The following is a 27,018-nucleotide window of genomic DNA, read 5'->3' on the forward strand; positions in this document are numbered from 1 at the left end:
AGTCATATGCATACGTTTATGATTTTTAATTTGTCAATATTGTTTTGAATCAGATCCTATAGAGTCCCATATAATGTCTCAGTTATAGTGGAAGCTTGGTTCTGACGCCCTGTCCTGAAGTGAACAGAGTGCATCCGTACACAAATGCAGCCCCTTAATACATCTGTAACGTTCTCTTCCCTTCTTTCTCACACACTATTTATGGTGCTGTATCTAAACTTCATTCACCACTTCACACACATAGTACCTATCCCACTTAAATTTAACTTTCTATCTATTTTATACAACTGTCACCCCTATTGATTCACCAAACCACATACATCCACTACACAAATACACTACACAATACAATTCCACCCCACTCAATTCCAATACAAACCACAAACTTTGGCTTAAAACAACATACATCCACTACACTATAAACATAAAAACATAACTAATAAGCAATACACTACACACCACATACATCCACATTTACAACGTCAGTAGCTCTAACTGTTTCATTTTTTTAACACCCAAACACACAGATCTGGAGCATAGCTCCTACCTATTTGTTATTTTTTGTCACCAAAAAGGCAAAACTATCCACACAGTTCCACACCACACAATTCAACTCCACTCATTACCGATCCAAACAACATAATTCGACCACAAACCAAATAATTCAACTCAACAACACAATTACACAACACAGCCCATAAATCCAATCCTCATCACACAATTCCACATCATGCCACAAAATTCAACAGCACATCACATAATTAAACTCCACTATATACCACGCCACAACACAAAATACAGTTCCCCATAATTATGCTCCATAATATACAAACCAACTCCACATAATTCCAGTAAACTCAATTCCACACAATTACTAGCCACATAAATCCATAGCACACATGCCACATAATTTGAGTATACACTCTACACCACACATTTACACATCACTCGATTAACTAATCCAATACAACCCACATAATTCCACTACACACCACATACATACACTCAATAATACATAGGTAAAAGACATTACCGTAAACAATATATAGCTCTCACTCAAACAAATGTGAGACTGATTGCATTTCCAATACTTGTTTTAGCTTGCTGGAGATTTAGAGGTAGATGGGTCCACATACACTGCACTAGCAAAGTTTACAGTATGATATTAGGCACTGTATACAGTAAAACTGACATCTTATGTACCTTTAGTACACAATAGGATACCCAACTGACTCTGATGCCTTTGTATTCCCTTCATGCAGGTGACTTCTAATTCTGATGAGAATGACATGTGGTACACATGGACACATTACACAATTTCTTTCGCCCTTTCGTGTTGCCTACACAATACAGCAAATGTCAGCATTGAGTATTTAACTTGTTGAGTCAATATGGAATGAACTAAAAATACACTATTCAAGGTAAAAAGACATACTATCGAATTCAAAATATCGACAGGACAGAATATCGAGTTTTTAATATAGAATGGAAAGAATATAAAATTGCCAAAATATAGTGGTGAAGAATATCGAAAATCAGGTAAGAAATAAAATATCGATTTAAATAATATAGAAGTAAGTAATAACGACAGTCATAATATAGTTGTTAAAAATATCGAATTTTTTCATAGTGTTTTAAGTGTTAGTATATGTGTTAAAAGTATGTATACATTTTGGAATGTATGTTTGAATATTTTTAAAGTAATGAATTTTATGTTATTTAATTTTTGTGTAATTTAATTCCGTAGCAGGTTGTGGGTTTATAGGGGATTAGGCTGGGAAGTAATTTAATTATAGTACATTAAATAATAATTTTTAGGAATTATTAATTATTTCTAATTTAATTTTGCGTTTTACTTCTGTAGCGGGTTGTGGGTTTATAGTGGAATAGGGTGGGAAGTAATTTAATTGTTATTAGGTAATTATTAATTGGTATTAAAAACTAATTGGTTGTTGATTAATTATTAATTGGTAAATAATTTGTATTCATTGGTAATTAATTAGTATTAATTGTTTAATTGATAATTATGTTAATTGTAATAATTTATTATTTGTAGCGGGTTGTGTGTTTATAGGGGAATATGGTGGGAATTAATTTACTTGTAAATTAATTATTGAAATAATTTTTGTATATTGCTAATTAATTTATTCATAATAAATTATTAATTGGTATTAATTGTATTTATTAATTTTTGGTATTGAAAATTAATTGGTTGTTAATTAATTATTAATAGTTTATTAATAAAAAAACATTGGTATGTATAATACATTAATTATTAAATATTGTGTGATTGGTAATTAATTTTAATATTTTTATTTGGTATTAATAATTTATTTATTTTTAATAACATATTAAATTATTATTTTCCCTACTATTGTACTCACTGGAGTGGGAATAGTAAGTTTTACCCCTACGCTATCCAACGCTTTCCCTACTATTGCACTCACTGGAGTGGGAATAATAATTTTTACCCCTACGGTATCCAACGCTTACCCCAGAGTTGCACTCACTGGAGTGGGAATAGTAAATTTTGCCCTCCCGCTATCCGACGCTTTCCCTACTGTTGCACTCTTTGGAGTGGGAATAGTAATTTTTACCCCTACGCTATCCAACGCTTTCCCTACTGTTGCACTCTTTGGAGTGGGAATAGTAATTTTTACTCTCCCGCTCTCCAATGCTTTCCCTACTGTTGCACTCTCTGGAGTGGGAATAGTAATTTTTACCCCTACGCTATCCAACGCTTACCCTACAGTTGCACTCACTGGAGTGGGAAAAGTAATTTTTACACCTACGCTATCCAACGCTTTCCCTACTGTTGCACTCTTTGGAGTGGGAATAGTAATTTTTACCCCTACGCTATCCAACGCTTTCCCTACTGTTGCACTCTTTGGAGTGCGAATAGTAATTTCTACCCCTACGCCATCTGATGTTTTCCCTACTGTTGCTCTCACTAGAGTGGGAATAGTAAATTTTGCCCTCCCGCTATCCAACCCTTTCCCTACTGTTGCACTCTCTGAAGTGGGAATAGTAATTTTTACCCCTACGCTATCCAACGCTTTCCCTACTGTTGCAGTCTCTGGAGTGGGAATAGTCATTTTTAGCCCTACTCTATCCAACGCTTTCCCTACTGTTGCACTCTTTGGAGTGGGAATAGTAATTTTTACCCCTACGCTATCCAATGCTTTCCCTACTTTTGAACTCACTGGAGTGAGAATAGTAAATTTTACCCTCCCGCTATCCAACGCTTTCCCTACTGTTGCACTCTCTGGAGTGTGAATATTAATTTTTACCCCTACGCTATCCAACGCTTTCCCTACTATTGCACTCACTGGAGTGGGAATAATAATTTTTACCCCTACGGTATCCAACGCTTACCCCAGAGTTGCACTCACTGGAGTGGGAATAGTAAATTTTGCCCTCCCGCTATCCGACGCTTTCCCTACTGTTGCACTCTTTGGAGTGGGAATAGTAATTTTTACCCCTACGCTATCCAACGCTTTCCCTACTGTTGCACTCTTTGGAGTGGGAATAGTAATTTTTACTCTCCCGCTCTCCAATGCTTTCCCTACTGTTGCACTCTCTGGAGTGGGAATAGTAATTTTTACCCCTACGCTATCCAACGCTTACCCTACAGTTGCACTCACTGGAGTGGGAAAAGTAATTTTTACACCTACGCTATCCAACGCTTTCCCTACTGTTGCACTCTTTGGAGTGGGAATAGTAATTTTTACCCCTACGCTATCCAACGCTTTCCCTACTGTTGCACTCTTTGGAGTGCGAATAGTAATTTCTACCCCTACGCCATCTGATGTTTTCCCTACTGTTGCTCTCACTAGAGTGGGAATAGTAAATTTTGCCCTCCCGCTATCCAACCCTTTCCCTACTGTTGCACTCTCTGAAGTGGGAATAGTAATTTTTACCCCTACGCTATCCAACGCTTTCCCTACTGTTGCAGTCTCTGGAGTGGGAATAGTCATTTTTAGCCCTACTCTATCCAACGCTTTCCCTACTGTTGCACTCTTTGGAGTGGGAATAGTAATTTTTACCCCTACGCTATCCAATGCTTTCCCTACTTTTGAACTCACTGGAGTGAGAATAGTAAATTTTACCCTCCCGCTATCCAACGCTTTCCCTACTGTTGCACTCTCTGGAGTGTGAATATTAATTTTTACCCCTACGCTATCCAATGCTTTCCCTTTTATTGCACTGTCTGGAGTGGGAATACTACTTTTTACCCTCCCGCTATCCAACGTTTTCCCTATTGTTGCACTCTCTGGAGTGGGAATAGTAATTTTTACCCTCCCGCTATCCAACGTTTTCCCTACTATTGCACTTACGGGAGTGGTAATAGTAAATTTTACCCGCCTGCTATCCTACGCAAAAAATATTGCATTGTTTTAATTAATATTACGTTAATATATATGTATTATTATTATTTTTTTACTTACATTAATTATTTATTAATTTTAAAGTAATCTTTTTAAGTATGTTTCAGTTAATTATATGTTTTATTTCATTAATTTTACATTAATTTTAAGACATTTAAAATAATTAGATATTGTGACTAACTATATTTTTTACAACGATATTTTGGATTCTATATTTTTGTACTTACCTGTTTGGAGATAGGGCTTCGATATTTTGGCATTCTATATTTTTCCTTCGATATTTTGGCAATTCGATATTCTTCTTCTTGATATTTCGACAGTGATCCACTATTCAACTCACTATAATGGGATAGTGTTTATTATGGAATGCCTCGATCACTATGCTAATCTGCACTTTATCCTTTTACAGAATGTGAATCAGCAAAGGTTACCAACATTGGGGTAATGATTTTTCTTCTATTGTGTGCCATTGCTATGCAGACGAATCACTGAAAATGTTTAATCTGTGATATTACCTAAAGGTGGTAGCTCAAGTTATGAATATTAAAGTAGTCTAACCACGATGAAATTATGGATAACTTAACTAAAGATCTTTGAGACTCAAGCAGTATTCTTCGCAGTTCTGCAGTAATAATGCTGAGATCTGCAGAGGTCTTTAATGCTAAGCGGGAACTAAAGCTCTTCATCCAGGGGACACAAATGTTCCTGACTAGAGCAACTGTTTTGGAAGAGGACTTCTGGTTGTTATGTCAGGGATTAAAGCTTGTAATTGCCACCATGTGCTGATAACACGTTTTTAATGGTTGTCTTCATCCAAAGATGCACCGCAGTCACACATGATGCTAAGGTAGTGGCTTATACATAAAAGGGTAAACCCAATGGTACTGGAACCTGGGTAACTGACAGTACAATATTGAATGGTCCCAGCAAACAATATTAAAACAGACAGTACATAAAACGTTGTAGTCGTACAGAATTGAGAACAATGTGTGACAATACTGAATTGCAAGTGTTATTTAATCACACTGCTTCATTTGACAGAAAACATTAATACATATGTTAAAGTTCAAATTCATACATGTTTAAGTGCCCAAAAGGATAGGGGGAAAAAAGAAAAGAAAATGGGTGATTCTCGTGAGGATAAAAAGAGTGTGAGGAAAGTCGTGAAAGCAAGTAATGCCAAATTCAAGTGACAAAAATAATTAATTATGGCCTAATTATTTCGCCAACAATACATGTAATGTTTGTATCATTCAAAAGCTAGACCATCCAGCAGAAACACAGTCAAAAAGTCTCTGTTGTCCCAGGTGGCTAGCTTAAGGAAAAGAGTGTCGACGTTTCGACCCCAAGACGTAGTGTAGGTCGTTTATCACCTTACATAGGGGTCTTCCTCAGGACTGTGATGGGGAAAAGGCACCTAAGATTAAAAAACACTCATTGTAAAATAAGCGAAAAACAAAAATGTCCTAATTATTATTAAGGCCAACGAATGGTCCATTTATTTACCGTAATAGGCCCTACAATGAGGACTATGAAATAAAAGAATCAGGCACACTGGCTCCAAAGATTAGAGGGCGGCATCACACCTGAAAAATAAGGTGTAATATATAAGCCCAATGTCATAATTCAGGGCAAGCAGAATAGCCTAATTAACGGAGGGACAATAATCCAAAAATGACAAAAATTTACGCTCAGCGTCAAAGACTTCTAGCGCGTCCCTTCCAAAACATAGAATTAGAATTCCTGCCCATGTTTATCAGCTAGGAATCATGCAGCATACAATCCTGAAACATTAAAAGGACGGAGTCAAAACCAACGGAAACTACACAGATCGTAGAGAGAGAACAGAACACACCAAAAGTGTTATACCTGCTCTTTTATACTTCAGGACACACCGGGCATCAAATCTGTGGAAAAGGACGGCGTAGTTAGAGATGTCAAAGACATATCTTCATGTTAAACTAAGAAGACTTGGACAAGATTGATAACACCAAATATCTGTAAACTAGAAAAACTCACCACTCACTGGCGATGGCAAAGAGCCTCAAAATTAGAAGCGGTGCTGAATCTGAAGTAGAGGGAAGGGATGAGAACCGAGATTAGTATTATTACCAATCTCGAGTAAAGCCAAAAAATGACTCGCCAAAGTTATTAAACATAGCGAGGGGGGGTATTTTAGAAAAAGGGCTTACCGCTACGCGCTAATTGCAGGCAGAACGGAGGGAAACGAGCGGACTGCTTGTCTTCCTTTATAAAGACCCGCTCGACATTCACATCATTCGCTGACGTCACGCGCGCAGAAGCAAGATGCTGCCCGCGTAGCTTCATAAACAAAGACAATAGACTAATGTGATCACTCTGATTCCGATTAGAAGCTATCGAAGCAAAAATCATTTAAATCAATAAATATTCTGCAGAACCGAGCCTGAACTAAAGGAAGAGGGTAAAAAAAAATGTAAGGGTTGAAACATTCTTTTTTTCGAAAAAAGGAAAGACTTCCAATAATGATAAACAACAATTCCATTGATACGTGGTTCTGTGGACATGATCAATACAATATATAACAGAGAATAGCATCATTGTTTGGCGCAGACTGGATCAGAATCAAACCATGCGAGCACATAGATACAATAATGTGAGCATGTATAAACATGATGTCATATAATAAAGGTATTACAAACATCGTGACCCTTGTTGTTGGAGGTACAAAATAAACAGCCTCACCCTTTCTAGAGCAATCATTGTTGCAAGAATCACATCATTGTTTGACTCAGACTGGATCAGAATGAAGCCATAAGAGCACCTAGATACAATAATGAGAACATGTAAATACATGATATCATATAGTAGAGGTATTTCAAACATCGTGACCCTTGTTGTTGGAGGTACAAAATAAACAGCCTCACCCTTTCTAGAGCAATCATTGTTGTAAGAATAACATCATTGTTTGACTCAGACTGGATCAGAATAAAGCCATAGGAACACCTAGATACAATAATGAGAACATGTAAATACATGATATCATATAGTAGAGGTATTTCAAACATCGTGACCCTTATTGTTAGAGGCACAAAATAAACAGCCTCACCCTTTCTGGAGCAAGGTGATCACAATCGATCGTTACCTTATATCCAGAAACATAATATCACGCAGATGGTTTATGGGTACACAGTATACAGTTTGTAGCAGAGAATGAGAATAATGGGCCCATCCTTATTCTGATGTTAAACATGCTAACTGTGCATTGCTAGAGTCAGGTTCATTTAAACCATTTAATACAGAGTCAAAGCGTGTCATCCATTTGCACTCCCTTACATTAAGGATGGATACGATGTTTCCGCCTCTTGGGCCGAGAATAGCCTTCTCAAGGACTATCCATTGGAGTTCATCAGTAGTATGGGCAGCGGTTTTAAAATGTTCAACTAGTGGGGCCCCTTGTACCTCACACCTTATTCTACTGCAATGCTGCAGTATACGGGCCTTGATTTTTTGCTGCGTCTGGCCCACATAGATAAGTCCACACGGGCAAATGATTCCATAGATAACATTGTTAGTATTACAATTGGTAAATGACTGTAACTCTATTTGATGATGTTTATATGTGAATTTCTTTGTTTGGATGGTCATACTACAAGCCTTACAATGGACACATTTGTAGTGGCCCAGATTCGCAGGCAGATCCCAAAGAGTTCGTATTGATGGCGTTTCTGGATTTTCAAGAAAAGAACGAACTACATGATCTTTTACACTTTTTGCTCATTTAAAAAAGTGCATAGGGGGATTAGGTTGTTCAATATCACCAGATATAAGTGACCAATGCCTGTTGATCACCGTCTTAATGGCATTGCTCTGGGTACTGAATGTAGTCAGACAGATCATCCTATCCAGACTACGATCACTCTTGTCTTTTACAGCAAGTAAGGCTTCACGGGGGCTATACCACGCTTTCTTCTGCGCTCTTTTCACCAAACGTCGTGGGTATCCCCTCTCAAGGAGTCGTTGGCTCAGGTCATCAGATTCCGTCATGTAGTCTATTTTCTTAGAACAATTCTTACGGATACTTAGGAACTGCCCCACGAGTAGATTGTCCCTCAGGCCCCGCGGATGGTGACTATTATATCGCAAAAGTGAATTTCGCTCTGCTGGTTTACGGTATAGTGTAGTATAAAGTTTATGGTCTTCATGAAAAATTGTGATATCCAAGAAATCGATCCTGTTCTTGTCCGACTGCATCGTGAATTGGATATCATTGTTCTGCATATTCAGCCATCTGTGGAATTGGAATAACTCCTCAACTGTGCCAGTCCATATCATAAGCACGTCATCTCTGTATCTTCTCCATTCTGTCACTTTATCATGATAGGGGTTTATTTGGTTATGGATGAATGAGCGTTCAAAATCATCCATAAAGATGATGGCCAGGTCGGGTGCGAATGCTGCCCCCATGGCAACTCCTTTAGTCTGCACATAGAAGCTCCCTTGGAAAAGGAAGATATTTTTCATCATAGCGATAGATATCAATGCAACAATGAATTCTGTAGGCACAGCCATAGGTGCTGGTCGTTGATCCAGCACTCTACGCACAACTTCAAGAGCCATCTGTTGCAGGATACTTGTGTATAGTGAAACTATATCACATGTCACCAGTAGTTGTTCATCAGGATTAAATGGAAATTGATCAATAAGATTAATGGTTTGGAGAGGGTCTCCCAAGTATGTCTTTGTTTCCTCCGCAATAGGTTTAAGGAAGTGATAGATATATTTACATAAAGACTCCAGCATAGATCCACAACCCGATGCAATGGGCCTACCGGGAGGATCAGTCATGTTTTTATGGATCTTGGGCAGTGTATATAAGGTTGGGAGCCTGTTTTTTTTTTTGATTGAGATACTGAAATTCATGCTCAGTTAGAAAGCCCTGTTCCAAGCCAATCTTTATTATTGTCAAAATTTCCAGGGCCAGGTCTTTTGAAGGATCAGATCGTAATTTGCAGTAACTGACACCATCTTGCAACTGATTCAGAATTTTCAAACTGTATTTATTCAGGTCCTGCACAACAATTGCCCCACCCTTATCGGCGGGTTTAATAACAATGTCTTGCAAGGTAGTGGCAGCAGACACCTCATTTTCAGTTATTGTAGAAAAGGAAATGTATAGAGGGTTGTAAAATGAAGGCCACCTGCAATGCTGGAACTAAGAAAGTAGTGGACAAAACGTTCAATGCTAGGATTCCAATGAAGACAAATGTTTACAAAATAAACAGAATTACATTGCTGGCAAAATTGCCATCAATCGCTCATCAAAATGTTACAGACTGAGTACTGCTAAACTGCCTGTTGTCAGTGCCTGCACAGTGGTCTCTTTTGATGGAGCTTGAAGTAATATAAAAAACAAAAATTCAAGGCCCACAACACTCAATTCGCAAAGCCTCTGGGGACTGCCGACACAGAATCGAGGAATTAACAAATGTTTAGTTCTATGAGCTATGCCATTTTTGATTAGTTGTATTAACAATAGCTATTGACAAATGGAGCAAAGGGGTGCTGCGGCGAGAGTGACCCCGAACTAACCCCTGAAATTGCAATTTTGATACTTGTAGATGTATCTAAGCATTTGTGAAAAAAAAGGTTCGAATAAAAATTGGAAAAAAATCATAAAATTCATGGGTTCATAGAAGCCGTTGTTCATCTTTGTGTGCGCTTTATCTGAACCTGATTTTGTCCAAGATCCCATTTTAAGCGTATACATGAACTCTTGCGGAAAAAGGAATAGAAAAAAGAAAAGAACAATGTTGAGTGAAATTACAGAAATGGCTTGATGTGAATTTCTTCACACAGCCAAAGTCACTCAGAGCCATTTTGTGCCTGTAGAATACAGATGACTTAAAATCTGTACTCTTCAGATATATAACTTTCACTGAATTAAATGTCATTTCCTGAGGGAGAAAGTTGTGAAAGGTTAGAAAAAAAGATTTCCCCGAGATATTCCTGCAGCATCTTCCATGTAGCAATTTACATAATGAATGCAGCTTTCCCTGGGAGGAGGTTCCCGTTTTATGGGCAATAAGGCACAGGTGTGTATGTTTAAAAAAAAATACTCATTTCCACTGATCATAATGTTTCTATCAATAAGACTCAATGATTAGATAATCAAAATCGCCCAAATGCCTTACTTCCCACATAATTTGTGCGCCTTTGACTATCACTTGATGGAGAGTATCCTGAAATGGCAAAATTCAAGGAAATACAGGGCACATATTGCTGGTTTCTAGAACTTTATGAGTTTACCTTGGTGGTTTATTTTACTAGTTTGATCACCATTGTATGGTATAAAAATGAGCTATTTGTATGTGGGCTGTAACCCATTATTGCTTTTATGAGCTGTTAGGGCCTACTTTAGGGGTGACTTATAAATAAAGTTTATTTTTCTGGTCGAAATGGCAGTTTAAAACTGCACTACAGGCTGCAGGCCTGAGACAAGTTTTAAAATGCTGCTTCACATGGTGGTATAAGGAGTGCTGCAAGACACTATTAGCATTTAGATGCACATGCATCAAAATAGGCAATTGCGATTCTTTAATTGTGATTTTTAAAGAATCGCAATAAAAAGAATCACAATTGTCTATGCATGTATGCATTCCACTGATGATGATAATGCAGATGAGCAGCTGGAAGGGCCAGTGGGTCCAAGAGGAAGGAGAACCCCTTTCCCTGCCGGTAGCAGTGTTTCTGTTAAGAGTCTGTCTCCAGAGGAGTTGGTGGATAGAAAAGAGTGTAGGTTGCATGAGATGGAGCTGACCAAGCACAAGTTAAAAGGGCAGTTGGAATTGGAATTGGAAATTAGGAAATTAGACCTACAGGAAAAGAGAATACAGTTTGAGCATGAGTTGAGTATGAGGGAGCTTGATTTAGAGCTCGAGAGGCTTGAGGCCATGAGTGTCTCAGCCCAACAACAAAAAATGTGTGTAGCTCAGAGATTGAGCTTTGCTGAGTTGGAGGAGGAATCCAGCTCAGATGGTGACAGCAAAATTGAATTTTTTAGTGCTGAGAGAGTAGTACACCCACCCAGAGATGTGGCGCCTGACTTGAAGGAGGGGGTTAATTTATACCAGGAGGTTCAAGGATATGAGGGAGCTCCAGTGGTGCGCAGTGTCCCTGGGATAGATTGGGGAACTGGCACAGGGGTTCATAGTCCTAGTGGCGGGAGGGACACTCTACTGACTCTAGATGAGAGGGGCAGGTAGAGGGGTTCCCCATGGATGAAGTCCTGGTGTGTGAGTGTGAAGACCGCCCATAAGAGTGTGGGTTGAGTGACAGAGACAGTCAGATACTGTCTTGCCAATCTCAGAAGATTAGTGTGGAGTACGTGTGCGAGGCACTGGATGATGAGGTGAAGGATAGTTTGGTTAACCCCTGTAGGGGGCTGTGTGATCCAATTGTGGGAGAGCATAGTGTAAGTCCCTGTTTTCCAGAGCTATGCCAACACCTGTTGGAGAGTGAGTTCTCTGACCGCAGGGAGCTCACATTGGAGGCAGACCTTTTGGTGGATTCCAGAGGGTCTGGAAAGGCATTGGGGAGTGATCCCAAGAAGAGTGGTTCAGGTATTTTCCAACCCAGAGTGAGGGAAGAGGTGTAGCCCAGCTAGGTCCCAGTGTAGTGGGAGGGGTGTAGGGACTCACGTCCTGTCTCAGTGGAGAAGAAGTGAGTGTGGGGCTGCTTGTCCCTAAGGTACCCGAAACCAAGTCTCAGCACCTGCATGGTTCTTTAAGGGAACACCAGGTGGGGAGCCTAGTCTGTCCTGAGGGGAGGCCTAGTGTCTAGTGAACTGGGAGTCTCTGTAAGCAGGCCTCCAACCGTTCTGGTGTTTGGCAGTGGCACTCCTAAGTGGAGGGTGCAGAAGTCCAGACTGAGGGGTGAGTGGGGGAAAGAGTCCCCAGTGGAAGAACCAGTGGGTCAGGGGCCAGCCAGAAGGGCTGCGTCACCAGTGAAGGACCATGGTGACACCACTTCTGTCCTCGGGGATCTTTGCGCACTGTCAGATGTACAGGGGTCGGGAGATCTGCGCCAGGCAGACTATCACACCACACATGAGTTATGTGTTACCCTCGGGGTCGGCATGTGTGCTCCCCAGAAAGTCCTGGTGCACCAGGTGAGTGTTCAACCGCATGGATTGGTCCCTGGGTTGGGAAGCCAGGTTCAGGTGCTGACTGACCTGGAGGACGGGCAACTGATTTGACCATCTTCCAGCCATCAAAGCTGTGGAGAGTCAAAATAGCTGTCAGAATCTGGGGGCGAAGCACTCTGCGCAGTTCAATAGAGCGAGATAAACAAATCTACCATTGCTCCTTGAATGCTATCCTCACCCACGCACTCCCCAAAGTGATCATTCTGCTATTCTGTGATGCAGTTGTTCACCCAAGGATTGCGGAGCATGCGCCAAGGTCTTACCTGCTCTATACCCCTCGCCATACCTTCTAGCGTGAGCCTCTCTGTTGAGATAATTAGTCTCCCTTAGTGCAGCCTTCTCGTACTCCGCCATCTTACTCCTGATTGACTCCAGCACCGCCATACTACTATTTAAAAGAGTATTGGATTTCCAACTCTCTGATCTCTCTTTTTAAATGTTCAGGCCGCTGCGCAGCCATTTTAGCAAAGTACAGAAAGAGGTACGTGAGATACAGAAATAGGCAAGAAAGATAGAGTAAGAGAGTAGACAAGTGCAGAAAGAGACAACAGGGGTGCAGAAAGAAGCAAGACAAGTGCAGAAAGAAGCATGGGAAGTGCAGAATGAAGCAACAGGGGTGCAGAAAGAGGCAAGAGAAGTGCAGAAAGAAGAAACAAAGGAGCAGAAGGAGTCAAGAGAACTGCAGAAAGAGACAGGAGAGTTGCAGAAACAGGCAAAAGAGGTACAGAAAGAGGGAACAGAGGTGCAGACAGAGGCAAGAGAGGTGCAGAGACAGGTAAAAGAGATGCACAAAGAAGCAAGAGAGGTGTAGAAAGAAGCAAGGACCAACAGAGGTTCAAAAAGAGGCAAGTGAGATGCAGAAGGAAGCAAGAGAATTGCAGAAACAGGCAAGAGAATTGCAGAAACAGGCAAAAGGGGTGCAGAAAGAGGGAGCAGGTGGGCAGACTGAGGCAAGAGAGGTGCAAAAAGAGGGAAGAGGGGTGCAGAAAAAGGCAAGAGGGATGCAGACATTTGGAACAGAGGTGCATGAAGAAGCCAGGGCAGTGCAGAAAGAACCAACAAAGGTGCAGAAAGAGGCAAGAGGGGTATAGAAAGAGGCAAGTGAAGTGCAGAATGAAGCAATAGAGGTGCAGAAAGAACCAACAGAGGTGGAAAAAGAGGCAAGAGGGGTGCAGAAAGTGATAGGATAGGTGAACAAAGAGGCAAGAGGGATACAGAAAGAGGCAGGAGGGGTGCAGAAAGAGGAAGTGAACTGCAGAAAGAAGCAGCAGAGGTCCTGAAAGAGGCATGAAGGGTGCTTAAAGAGACGAGACAGGTGAAGAAAGAAGGAACAGAGGTACATAAAGAGGGAAGAGTGGTGCAGAAAGAGGAAAGAAAGGTGTAGAAATAGTCAAGAGAATTGCAGAAACAGGCAAAACAGAGATACAGAAAGAGGCAGGTGAAGTACAGAAGGAGGCAAGTGACCTGTAGTAGAAAGAGGCAATAGAGGTGCCGGAAGAGGCAAGTGGGTTGCAGAAAGAAGCAAGATAAGTACAGAAAGAAGCAACAGAAGTTCAGAAAGAGGGAAGAGGAGTGGAGAGAGAGGCAAGAGTGGTGCGGAAAGAGGGAAGAGAGGTATAGAAAGAGGCAAGAGAGTTTCACAAAGAGGGAAGAGGGGTACATAAAGAGGCAGGAGAGGTGCAGAAAGAAGCAACAGAGGTGCCGAAATAGGCAAGAGAGGTGCAGAAAGAAGCAAGTGAAATGCAGAAAGAGACAACAGAGGTGCAGAAAGATGCAAGAGAGGTGCAGAAAGGTGAAAGAGAATTGCCTCAAGCAATCCTGCTTTGCTTCTTTGAAGCGAGAGCAGGTTTCCCGGGTGTGGGCACCCCAGGACATTGCAGGAGCTGGCCCAGGGAGGTGGTGGTCCCGAGCGCTTGGGGGGGCCCATGAGGCCCCCCTCATTAATAATGGAAGCCCCAGGGAGGTGGTGGTCTACGGGATTTAAGGGGGCCCACGAGGCCCCCCTCATTAATAACAGAAGTCCCAGGGAGGTGGTGGTCCCCTGGGCTTGGGGAGCCAATGAGGCCCCCACCTAAATTATAATAAAGCCCCTGGGAGGGGGAAGTCCCCGGGGCAGCATTGGGGGGTTGGGACCTCCCATGCATTTATTGTTGTTCAAGCCCCGGGAAGGTGGTGGTCCCCAGGCTGCGGGGGGCCCGCTAATTAATTAGGCATTGCCCCCAGGACCTGGTCCATCTGGGGGCTTATAGAAAACAAAGCACGGGAAGCAGCGCTTCGTTTATTTTTTTCAGCCAGATTCAGTGTGAATTTGGCCGTTTAAAAAAAAGAGAAAAATGCTTTTTGTGGGCCTAGGGGTCCTTGTGGGACCCCTTGAGCAGGCTTAGGGGGTCAGGGTGTTTCTACCATGCCCCTTTTCTTGTTTTTCATCTTTTTTCACCCTTTTTTCTTGTGACTCGATTACCGAGTCACAAGATGGCTTCCAACACTTCCTGGTTTGGAGTGTTGACAGCCAATCAGAGTGAAGCTTGTGCCCGGGAGGGTTCGCAAATTCTCCTCGGTGCTCGGATATAGATATTTAAATTTTTTGAATTTCTCAGGAACTACTGAATGGATTTACACCGTTTAAAAGAAAGCACACTTTCTAGTCCAAGACCTAACTTTTTGTACAATTTGGTGTAATTCCGTTCTGCAGTTCAGGCTGTAGCTTTGTCTAGTTTCCTATGTAAATTAACATAGAGAAAACGCATTTTGGACCCCTTTTTTTTCCTCATCCCCAGCCTAACGAGCCAGCCCGAAACTTTCAAGACAAGAGCTGACAGGAGCGCCCCATTAGTTTTGAAAATGTTGTGAACATTTGTCAACTGGCGCCAAAAATATTGTGATATCAAAAAACGCTTTTCTTATGGAAACTAGGTCCTAACTATAATTACCTACTGGTGACCGACAGTAGGTAATATATATATATATATTCACTTAAAAAACCATAGGTTTCACACACGTTATAGTTAGGAATTAGCATTTTAAAAAACCTTGCAAATTCACTTAAAAAACCATAGGTTTCACACATGTTATAGTTAGCTGGACATTTCCCTCGTAAAAACGATTGAAATTCCCCTGTTATAGTTAGTTCAGATAACTATAACTCACGCGCCCGCAATCCACTGCTCATGACGTCACATATTACATCACTCATGACATGGTCAGTGGCATCACTCATGACATCACTGATGACATCATCCTTGTGATAGAGTGGCGGTCGCGCGAGTTATAGTTATCTGAACTAACTATAACGGGGGAATTTCAATGTTTTTTTATGAGTGAAATGTCCAGCTAACTATAACATGTGTGAAACCTATGTTTTTTTAAGTGAATTTGCAAGGTTTTTTAAATGCTAATTCCTAACTATAACGTGTGTGAAACCTATGGTTTTTTAAGTGAATTTGTAAGGTTTTTTAAATGCTAAATTATGTATGTTTTGTTATATTTTTTATATATTTTTGTTTTTTTTAAGGGTTTTCACCGTGTGCGCACGGTGCGCGCACCGTGCGCACACCCCGCGATTTTTTGAAAAAAAAATAAAATGTTTTTTTCACCCTTCGGGGTCCCTCAGGGACCCCCTGACAAAGACTAGGGGGTCGGGAACTCTCTACCCTGCCCCCTTTTCACGTTCTCCACCTTTCTTTTTCACTGTCACACACAAAACACACAAAATGGCGGCCGACACTTCCTGATTTCAACCGATTCGAACGTTGACTGACATGTAACCACCAATCAGAATTACGCTTGCGCACGTCTATATCTATAGATATTTATGTACTTTTAACTGCAATTTTCTCAGGAACTACTGAACAGATTGACTCCATATATACAAAAGGCACATCCCTGACCTGAGGACTACCTCTTTGCCAAATTTCAAGTAATTCTGTTCAGCCGTTCGGGCTGTACCTTCGACTAAAGGTCCTATGGGAAAATGCATGGGGAAAACGCATTTTGGGACCCCCCTTTTTTCTCAGCCCCCGCTTGACGAATCACCCCGAGACTTTCAGGGTAGGAGCTGAGCGGAGCGCCCCATTAGTTTTGAAAATTTCGCGAGGATTCGTCAACCGGCGCCAAAGTTATTCAAAATAGAATTTTCAGATTTCCTATGGAAACTCGGTCCTACCTATAACTATCTACTGGCGACCGCCAGTAGATAATATATATAAATATATATATATATATATATATACACACATACACATGTATACATACACATGTATACATACACACACATATACCTACATACATGCACACACATATATAAATATACACACACATATACGTACATACATACATATACAAACACACATCCATATGGGTTTCATTTACCTTACATATACATACCTTGCATTCTAAAGGCATGTGTGGTAAGGGTATATGCGTTGGAAAGGGATTGCATTGTAATTAATGCATGGTAAAGGCATATGCTGGAAATGCATGCGTGCTAAATCATACAACCATGTATCTATACATATGCTAACAACAGTAATGCTAATAGTAATACAACTAATATCAATGTCAGAAATCGTACCAAATGAAGCAATAATGTGATTGAAAACAAAATAAGCACTTAGCTTTTAGAGCTACATGGCAAAGGAAGAGTTTTACAAATATGCCAATTTCAATCTGTGTGAAGTTTGTTTTTAATTTTTAATTGGCTCTTGATCTGTGAATACTATAACAGTTGGATGAACACAGATTATTTACTAATTAAAAAAAGTAACATACCATTTCCATTTCCAACTGTGTGGTCTCTGGGAGGTCGAAGACTTTGAGTGGAACCAACTCCCAGAACCCAGTCAAAATTGTCAGCCAGGGAATTTTGCCAACCGCATCTGCCTTTCTCAAAAGTGCAGGAGGTACCACACTCATTCTCATCGGTATTATCTCCACAGTCATCTAAAAAATCGCATCTTTGTTCTAGTTTATAGCACTTGTTGTTCTGGCATTCCCAGTAGCCATGTGGACAGGATCCTAATGGGAATAAACAGCAAAATCTCAGTCTTCTAATCGTGAATGTATCCTGTGGAGAGCAATCAAGTTCATGCACAAAAACAATTTCATACACTTTTGCTTAACCAACAAGGTTGGCACTTTATAAAGACAAAACTATACATACATAAAATGTGAAGACACAAAATCCTGGATTACCTCTCTTGGGGCCATATGTAGGTACCTAAATACCGGTCGGTAACGGCCGAAAATCGGTAAATATCCCGTTACCGACCGGTATTTAGGCAATTGAGATGTTGGTGGCAGGATTTCAGGCTTTCAACTACAAGTTGATGGTAAATGACGAATACCTTTGAAAAAGCAAGTTTGTGCTGTTTGGAAAGTGCCATGTGGCAGACATACATGCCCTTAGGGCATGTATGTGCGCCACATGTGCACACATGCACGATTCAGGGGTGCAACAGGGTGTCAATGTGACACACTGCCACCCATGATTATGCTCCCCCTATTACGGATTCGGTATTTACCGAATCGGTAATAGTGAATGGCTTCCCATTCATTCCTACGGGCCTCCAGGCCCATAGGAATGAATGGGAAGGAATGCATTATTACCGAATCTGTAATTACCGATTCATAATTACCGAATATTACCGATTCGGTAATAATTACCGAATGTTTACCTACATTCTATTTACCGATTCATAAATACCGATTCGGTAAAATTCGGTATTTATGAATCGGTAAATAAAAATTATCTACATATGGCCCTTGGTAACGAAAGACAGGTACGGACCACAATGTGAAGATTCAAATAAAGTGCTTTATTGCAGTTTCGGCATGACGCGTTTTGGCTGTGTTGCCACAGCCTTGATCACATGACGCACCGGAACCAGAACGGACATTTTATAGTGTTACACATATCATTCCGGTTACACCCCTCTGGGCTTTTAATAAAGCTAGTGAACATACTTCAATGTCACAACCAGCACAGTAGGCTCCCTCTGTCATAATGAATATGTGCAAAACTCAAAGTATAAACACAGCATTAACAGTGAATCGGTCAAATATATTTGAAATATCATCAAAGCACCTAATTGCTATCGACGTGAAACCAAGTGGTTTAGAAACCTATGTCATGACCTATCACCACGGGGACCAAAGCTGACAACCACATTTGCCCAAATCTGGGTGTAAACTGGAACAACTGTATAAAGTGCAAGTGCCAAAATCTATAAATATACGTACAGTGTCATCTGATCATGGCTGATATTACCATCATATCAGTCACCAGATGAATAATTAAAAAAAGGGGAAGGCATGTACCTAATGCAATTATTTTCATTTATAATAAAGTGCAAGTTCAAAAACTAAAATGAAGTCCACATAGCGGTTAGCTTAGTTAGAATATAGGGATGAATCCATCTAGTAGTGTACGTGAAGTAGGTCAAACAAATGAATTAATAGTTGTGACACATCTGGATCACAATAATCCCATAATCTCTCAGTAAAGTACATACAAGCAAAATATATATATATTTCCACTTTAGCAGAAAGCCATTTGTAGTTAATATATTTTGGGTAAAATGCACAAAGCCAAAAGAAACTTGTTAGTGTCAAATGTGGCTGCATATTTTAAAAACTGAACAAATTTCACACAATCTAATAATAAAAAATGTTTGTGCAATTTATACATGTACAGAAATTACACTGTGTGCACTGAAACTAGCCTCATGCAATATTTGCATGTGTGGATATCGCCCAGAGTGTGGTAGGCACAGTTATACTAGTTGTATTATCCCTTCTGCTGCACCAGTAAAGGAAACAGAGCAGTAGAAGCTCGAATACTTAGACCCAGATTTCATCTTTCATTTTAATGCAGTATAGTAACCTAATTTGCTTTACTGCATTCCTCAGCAGGAAATATACAGTGCAGAGCCAGATCTATTATGTTGAACCTGACACTGTCATTGTCACCTGCACTGGTGCTCTACCAAGGTGCCACAGCTTTCCACCATGTTGCATACTTGAGGGTGAGTCTAGCACAAGGTTTGTACTACATCACTTCGATTACAAATTCCTAACCCTAGACAAACTCTAAGAGACCCCACACACTGGATGTGTGTTGGGCACTGCAACTCACATGCAATACATTTTTGAGGAATAACGCAGGTTCTCTTATTTACGGCCGCTTTGAGTAGGCATCAGTTTTTGAGGTCAAATCCAGTCTATCAGAGTACATCGGGCCTTGCGAAAGTCTGTGGGTCCGATTCAGAAAAGTAATCTGAGACAAAATCCTAACTTTACGACTTTTGTTATTCACAGAAGGCATTTGGGTGTACTAAAGTTAGGATTTTGTCTCAGTTCAACTTAAGTTTTGCTCTTAAGTTTAATTTAAGACTAAAACGTAAGATTAACTGAGATAAAATTTAGTACTCCTATATGCCTTCTGTGAATAGCAAAAGTCGTATAGTTAGGATTTTGTCTCAGATTACTTTTGTGAATCGGGCTCTATGTGTGTTCAAACTAGTCTGCCAATTATGTCTGATTGACACAAAGTATTGCAAATCATTTTTTGTAAATACCATTCACCACTTTCTACCTCTTTGCCTAAAGCGCGAAGACGTATTAACTCTGTACCTAAATATGCTTAGGAATTAACATATCCCATGACTCATACTGTACAGTCACCTAGACCACCACTCATGCAGTGAGTGAGTGTTTGAACACCATATATACGCCTTAATGTAGAAATTAAATCACCGACATCCCCTTTCACAGACTCTGTCCATTCACAGAAAGGCATTCTACTGTACAACGTCATGGGCCTGCCCAGGCCAGCACACCTCTACCATTCACCCAGATCATGATTGGAAGTCAATAAATGCATGACAAGAGTCAGGGGCCGTGGGGTGCATTCCTGCCTCCAGACCTCCCTTATCCAACCAAAAGGATCTTAATCAAACATTATTCTTTTGTGTCAGTGATCGTCAATCATTTCTGCTAAAAAAAACTATTCCTGAATATGGCCATTTCAGCAATGACTGGACTTCAACTATGCCTTGAAAATGAGCTTCAGATATAAATGCCCCATATGGAAATGCACTCCATAGCAATTTAATGCCTGAATTTTCTCTTAATGTTGGTGGCAAATTAAACTATTTTCTTAATCATAGTGGTTATTACAGGTATCATTCAAGTCACTTTCCATTAATCAGTCAACTTGAAGGTATGTACTCAATGCCAGTACAAACAAACCCATCTCCATACCATAGTGTATCTGAAAATACTTGCATTCAACAACATAAATTACTAATTCTCACAGTAAATATTTGGTACAAAGTGTCCCAGTAAACCACTGTGATTAAGGACGTGTCCAAGGCTCCGGTTACCATGGGTTTAAGGGTGGCTCATGTCATATAGTGGTGTTCAGAGCGGGACCTTACATGACAGAGAGAGAGGCTCCTCTACACACTGGCAAATACATTGCAAAGATAATCTGTGGCCTGTAATTGTTTAATACTAAACGAAAAATTTCTGTACATCCAAGCAACCACTAATAGAAAGTTCAGAGAAAGATAATAAAAAGCATATTGGTACAAAACTCCATGCATGCATGCTTACAGAATACTTTAAAGCAGGATTCATCCCCTTAGGCCTGCAAGTAAAAAACGTCCTAAGTGTCTTTAGGGAAGACGAGAAGTTCAAGAGGGGCTTCAGTTTAATTAAGGAAAACTCACAGGGATACACACCATACCCGACTCTGATGCCATCCACATCGCACCTTGCATCGGGTTCTCCGTGCGCTTCACTGGTTATGCCACATATCTGTCATTGGAACTAGCAATGCAATTTCCTTACTTTTGTGAACCTAATTCATACGAGCCTTGCCTCGTCTTAGATCCTACCGGCCCTCGCATGACGTGGTTCTACCTATTGTCTACTTGCAGGACCTTCCAGATTAATCCACCTCGGCATTCTTCTCAGGAGTTAATTGTCATGTCCTGATGATGATCCCACTATCTTGTTAAGGGATCGAAACATTGTCAACCTCCATCACCTTGACACAAACTTATACATTTGTTACCTATATGTATGTTTTTGGCCTAATCACTGAATACTATCCTGGCTACTTTAGGCAAATGCCTGAGTTTGGTAAATTTCTTTTTCTGTTATAAACTGTCCCACTTGTATGTTTTTTGTGTATTTTGTCAAAATTAATTATTTTGTCCATTTGGACTAAAGAACAAAGGCATCCCTCTATCTCTATGTGTATTACAATCTTAATTTCTTGTTGTGAGGGATCATTGTTCCTTTGAAAAAAAGGCTTTCTAAAAGTGGCATTCTTAAAACTGTCATTTAAAATCTGACTTGACAGTTAAATAGGATTTTTAATTACAGTTCCATAGATACCAACCATCAAATGCTTATCTGTCCCAATTTGAAGATAGCACTTATTACATGTAATACAGCAACCCAATCGACTTCACACTAGTCAAAAACTAATTAGGGAGCTGGGATTTCACTATCAGGAAATGTAAAACATAAAATTTCATGTCCAAACATTTAATTACATTGCACCCTGCCAAATGGGCTACGTAGAGTGTACCTTAAGGGTAACTTAGATACAATAAAAGGGGAGTTTAGGGATTGGCAGGAGGAATATATTGCCAAGTCATATAGGCAGTTCAAAAGTGCATTCAGGCTACAATGGCAGGTGTGGGATGTGTTTTAAGGGGCTACTAGAGTAGCATTTAGTTTATATACCCTGGATATATGTAGTAGCAATCTACTGGGGACTTATAAGAAAATGAAATATGCCAATACAGTGTAAACCAATGTAACCATATTGAGGAGTGAACATAAACACTTTAGCACTGGTTAGCAGTGAAAATGTGTCCAGAGTCCTATGGTCAACAAAAACAACTTTGAGAAGAAAATGGAGTTAATCAAACAAAACGTTTGGGGGAAGACAGGTCTAACAGCTAGGTTTCAACCACACCTGTGCACCATAGTAAGCGCTGATCAGCACACTCGATGACCTAAATATGGCAGCAGAAACAGGTGCTGTCTGTGGTTTGATCTTTTTGGAATTATCAAAAGCATTTGACACGGGTGACCAGTCCATAATTGATTCAGAATAGGAGTCACTGCATTCAACTGGCTTAAATCATTCCCAACTGGTTCTACACATATGTATCCTACAACAGACCATTATCAGCTCAGGAAGCTCCACTGGCTCCCCCTTTTTAGTAGAGGTGGCAGTTCCAGATGCTGACCTATGCCTTCAAAGCCCTCCACAACCAAGGACCAGAGTACATCAACCACAGACTGAACTTCCACCATCCCTCCAGACAACTGCACTCCACCTCCCTCTGCCTCGCCCACACCCCCGCATCCATCGCAACAGTGGAGGATGCTCCTTCTCCTACCTTGTGGCCAAGTCCTGGAACGCCCTCCTTCTACACTAACGGACCAAATTCTATCTACTGTAATCCAGGAAAGGATTCAAGTCTTGGATGCTCGACCAAGACTTGGAAGAAGTATTCTCAGCGCCTGATACCTTCATGGGTGATTATTCTCGCTTTACAAATCCAGAAAGAGGATGATCATGATTAGTCAATTCAGTAGCTCATATGGAGATTAGGGAATGAAGTGTCTTTCAATCGTGGAAACTCTACTAACACAAAACTCAGGGGGATGATTGCAAATGTCAAAGTACTCACCATCATTTATACAAGTCTCCCCTACCATGGGAGATTCTGTAACAAATTTGTGGATAAAGTTTATTAATATTGATAGGAGGCAAGTGCAGTTACCTCAGTAGGACTTTTTCATTTGAAACAACTCAAACAAATTATTTTTTTTCTTAACTTGGAAAGAAGAAACTATGCAACATTCATTGCATTGAGGCGGTGTTACTGCAGCGCAAGAATTATAAGGCCAGCATATTTTTTAGGGACTCCAATCCAATCGAAAATGCAACACTGAGGATCACATTTGGTGTTTCTAGTTTCAGCCATGTCAACTAATTTCTATGTTCCTGGCATTGGTTGGACTATTTGGCTATGGAGGTATATAAATCCATGATTTAGTACATCCATGCTTTCATTGTAACAGGCAAGCATTTGTGGAAATGCAGTGTAAGAAATGTGACCCATTCATTTATTTTAATCAACAACAGTTATGTAGTCATTCTTTTTCTTAGCTGGAAACCTGCTGTTGAATTTTTTCTTCAGAGAGCAAGAATGCTCTTTACTTTCAGTAAAGGCACCAAGACATGTGTTTCCTTAAATATTTATCTGAGGTTCTGAATAGAACCTGGCACATACTCTCATCCATGACATGAAAACAACTGGGATGTACATGCACTTCACAGGAATCTGATACACAACTTCTAGTGTGTGCAGTTTGTTATGCTATGCCTCCCTGCTATTTCAGTATAATGAAAACACACTTCGGCACTTTTAGGGAGGTATGGTATGTTTTGGCCAACTAAATCTTTGTTTCCTGATGAGCAACTATGTAATCTATGCAGGCTAACTACATTTAAGCTATCTACGTTTCAACAACAACATAATGAAATATTGTTAGCTAAACTACTAATGTACGTTCTGCTGGTTTACGCAAGAGACCTTGCACATAATTATAGACAAGGCTAAAAAAGAAAGCTTCTTAAGCCTCCAAACTTATGACAAGTTTACAGTGTCACAACACACCCAAGGGAAGCTGTTAAGGTGCGAAGCCAAGGGGCAAGAGTTCCTTTGTGAAGGGCAGTTTGTTACTGTCTACAGTTAGGACACAGATGGAGAGATTCCTCATTCCCCAGGAAGAAAGTATTCACAATTGTGCACTCTGCTAAGGTGGAAAGCACAGCACTGGAGAAAGAGAATTATGCTGATAAGGGCATAGTGTCCCTTAGTTGGGAGGTGGACCTAGAAGGTATGGTGGTAATACCTGAAGGTTGTAGGAATTGCTTCCAAAGGATCACAGTGAATGGGGTTCTTGTGACAATTCTGGGGAAAATATGTGCCAGTCAGAGTGGAAAAGCTAGCCATAGCAGTTTTTACCACGAAATGTCTGTAGACTAAGGAATGTCCATAGAAGTGGAAGTCTGCCTGCCCTATGGACATCAGCTCCAGAAAGTGGAAGGGTAGTTGCTCAAAGAAGGGTACTTGTTATGTTCCCAGTTGCCCATAGCCTACATAAGTGGCAGTGAACTACCACAGGTGGATAGGAAACTTGGGGGTGGGAGGGCTCAGGTTTGTTCACTGGATATTTCTGAGAGTACTTCCCTAAGGTTGTGGTTGAGAGATCCAATAGGAAAGTAAGTGGTAGGAGGCAGATACCACCCACAGAGGTTACCTGCTCTGATGGGAGACGACCCCAAGACTAGCACTGGTATGTGCATGAAATTACCTGAAAGTGCTGCCTGTGCCGTTTCAGAGACAGGAGACCTGGATCAGGCAGACCACTGCCTGACACGGAGTGGGTCACTTTGAAGGGGACTCTGTGCCCATCCTTACTGCCTGATGAACAACCAGGCAAGTGTACAGCCTTCATGGTGTCACTATTGAGGTGATGGCAATGTGAGAGGATGGAATGTGCCTGCAGCCTGAGACACCTAGGATATTTAGACACCTCAGGAGAAAGTGGATATCTTGTTGCCAGCTCACTGGCATCGCAGTGAGGTATACCCAAGGGACTGAGTTGAAGCATCCAACTTTCAGTGGATGGCCAGTGGACTGGGCTCCTGACATTGACAGCTGCTACTGGCCTCTGATGATTGCTTGCCTTTTGGGCAGAGATTAACCTAATTTGAGGACAGAGGTCTGACCTAGGTAGCAGGATCGACCACAGCATCTTGCTGGCCATGGTGATACTGTTGACTTGCTGGGATGCATCTGTGGGTAGTCCTTTCTTGGGCGTTTTATGCATACAAGAAGGATAGTTTACTTGGTGGGAGAGCAACACTGTTGTCATCTTAACACCTGCCCAGTGGGAGGGAGAGCTGGTACCAGAAAAAGAAGTTTGGTGTTTTTGACAAGGAGGAGACTTCTCATTTCTCTAACACTCTGCTGTCTGTCACACGAGCTACCTGCAAAAACAGAACGTTTGTGCCATCTTGGAGCAGTGTGTGGTAATTTCTCATTAATGTAACTTGGAAAGTTATCATCAACCTATTGGCATCTGTGTTGAATCTGATTTGTTGAATCTGCTGACAATGGAATGTATGCATCATAGGCCACATTGAACCTATATCTCTGGTTACCATGAAGTTGAGGGTGATGATTGAAAAGGACAGTGGTTGGGGAAGAGTGCAGTTGGAGCGGAAGCAAGTGTAGTGGCTGAGATGTTTCACTGTATCCTGAATAAATACGTTTGGATTCAGCCTAACTGGTGCTTACTACTTTGTTTCATAGTGCACTGTGGGATAGTTTGCAGTAAGGCAAACCAGATGTATGGCAAAAGTGGGAAGTTTTGACCATAGGAACCTTTTTCTCATTGGGTAGAGAATGAAAGTTTAAAAACTACAGTAGTAAGGGCAAATAGGTAGGCCTGAAGCCATGTTTTTATTGTCATGCTAGCATAAGGCAGAATAAGTATTGCAGTCCTCAGGTGACTTAATTTTCCATGTTATTGATGTATTTCCCTGCACCATATACTATGACATTTCTATAAAATATTATATGTCAATTTGGGATTAGTCAAAGTAACCACTCCTTATGATTCATAACACATACACTGTGTCTTGGACAACAGTGCTCCAGTGTGCAAGGCTTGAAAAACAATAATTCCAGTCAGCAAAAAGTAGGTTTCACAATGCAAAAAACGGACTCTTTCTCACAGCCATCAGTTTCTTACAGGCTTGGCATGAAATGTCCCTAAAATATCAATTGTTGTTTAAAAAGATTTTGAATAACAGGAATTCAGGTCATTGACAACATTTTGTGAATATTTCTAGCCCATGGCTATTGATGACCTCAAAAGAAGTTATAGCATCTCTCAGTCTCTTAAACCTGCCGCACCCACATTCATAGAATGCTGCCTATATTATCCATGTTGCCTTCTTCCAAATTAACTTTCCATATTTTCTAGAAATCTTTTAAATTTAACCCCTCTTCAGAAAACTGAATGCAGCCCCAAGAGAACAAGAAATGATAACATTTGGGTCTCTACAAATCTATATGAGGGGGGTAGATAAAGACTATGGCCTTGCCCATGTTTAATGAGACATTCAAAACGGGTAGTAATATGAGTTTGTGGGTGGGTGAGGGTAGACGTTTGCTTGCCTTCAGTATGGAGGGTGGGGATGTCCATGTTGGATATATTTACTGTGTAGAAATAGAAGATTCGTAGTGGCAGGGATATGCATTCATAAGCATGTGGTGCGGACCAAGCTGGTTTCCTACACCTGGCAAAGGAATGCCCTCCTGTCCATTACTGCATGGAGGA

At 40.7% G+C, this 27,018-nt stretch overlaps 1 protein-coding gene across 4 annotated transcripts in view; it reads right to left on the minus strand.

Moving 5' to 3' along the window:
* MALRD1 (MAM and LDL receptor class A domain containing 1) overlaps positions 1-27,018 on the minus strand; it is a 2,533,556-nt gene that overhangs the window by 1,248,823 nt on the left and 1,257,715 nt on the right. For all 4 annotated transcript variants that reach the window (XM_085630825.1, XM_085630827.1, XM_085630826.1 and 1 more), the window contains exon 22: positions 17,341-17,586. In XM_085630825.1, the coding sequence (XP_085486951.1) occupies positions 17,341-17,586 (246 nt within the window). The remainder of the gene's footprint in view (positions 1-17,340; positions 17,587-27,018) is intronic.

This window comes from Triturus cristatus, chromosome 10 (assembly GCF_964204655.1).
Source record: "Triturus cristatus chromosome 10, aTriCri1.1, whole genome shotgun sequence".
Lineage (NCBI taxonomy): Eukaryota > Metazoa > Chordata > Amphibia > Caudata > Salamandridae > Triturus > Triturus cristatus.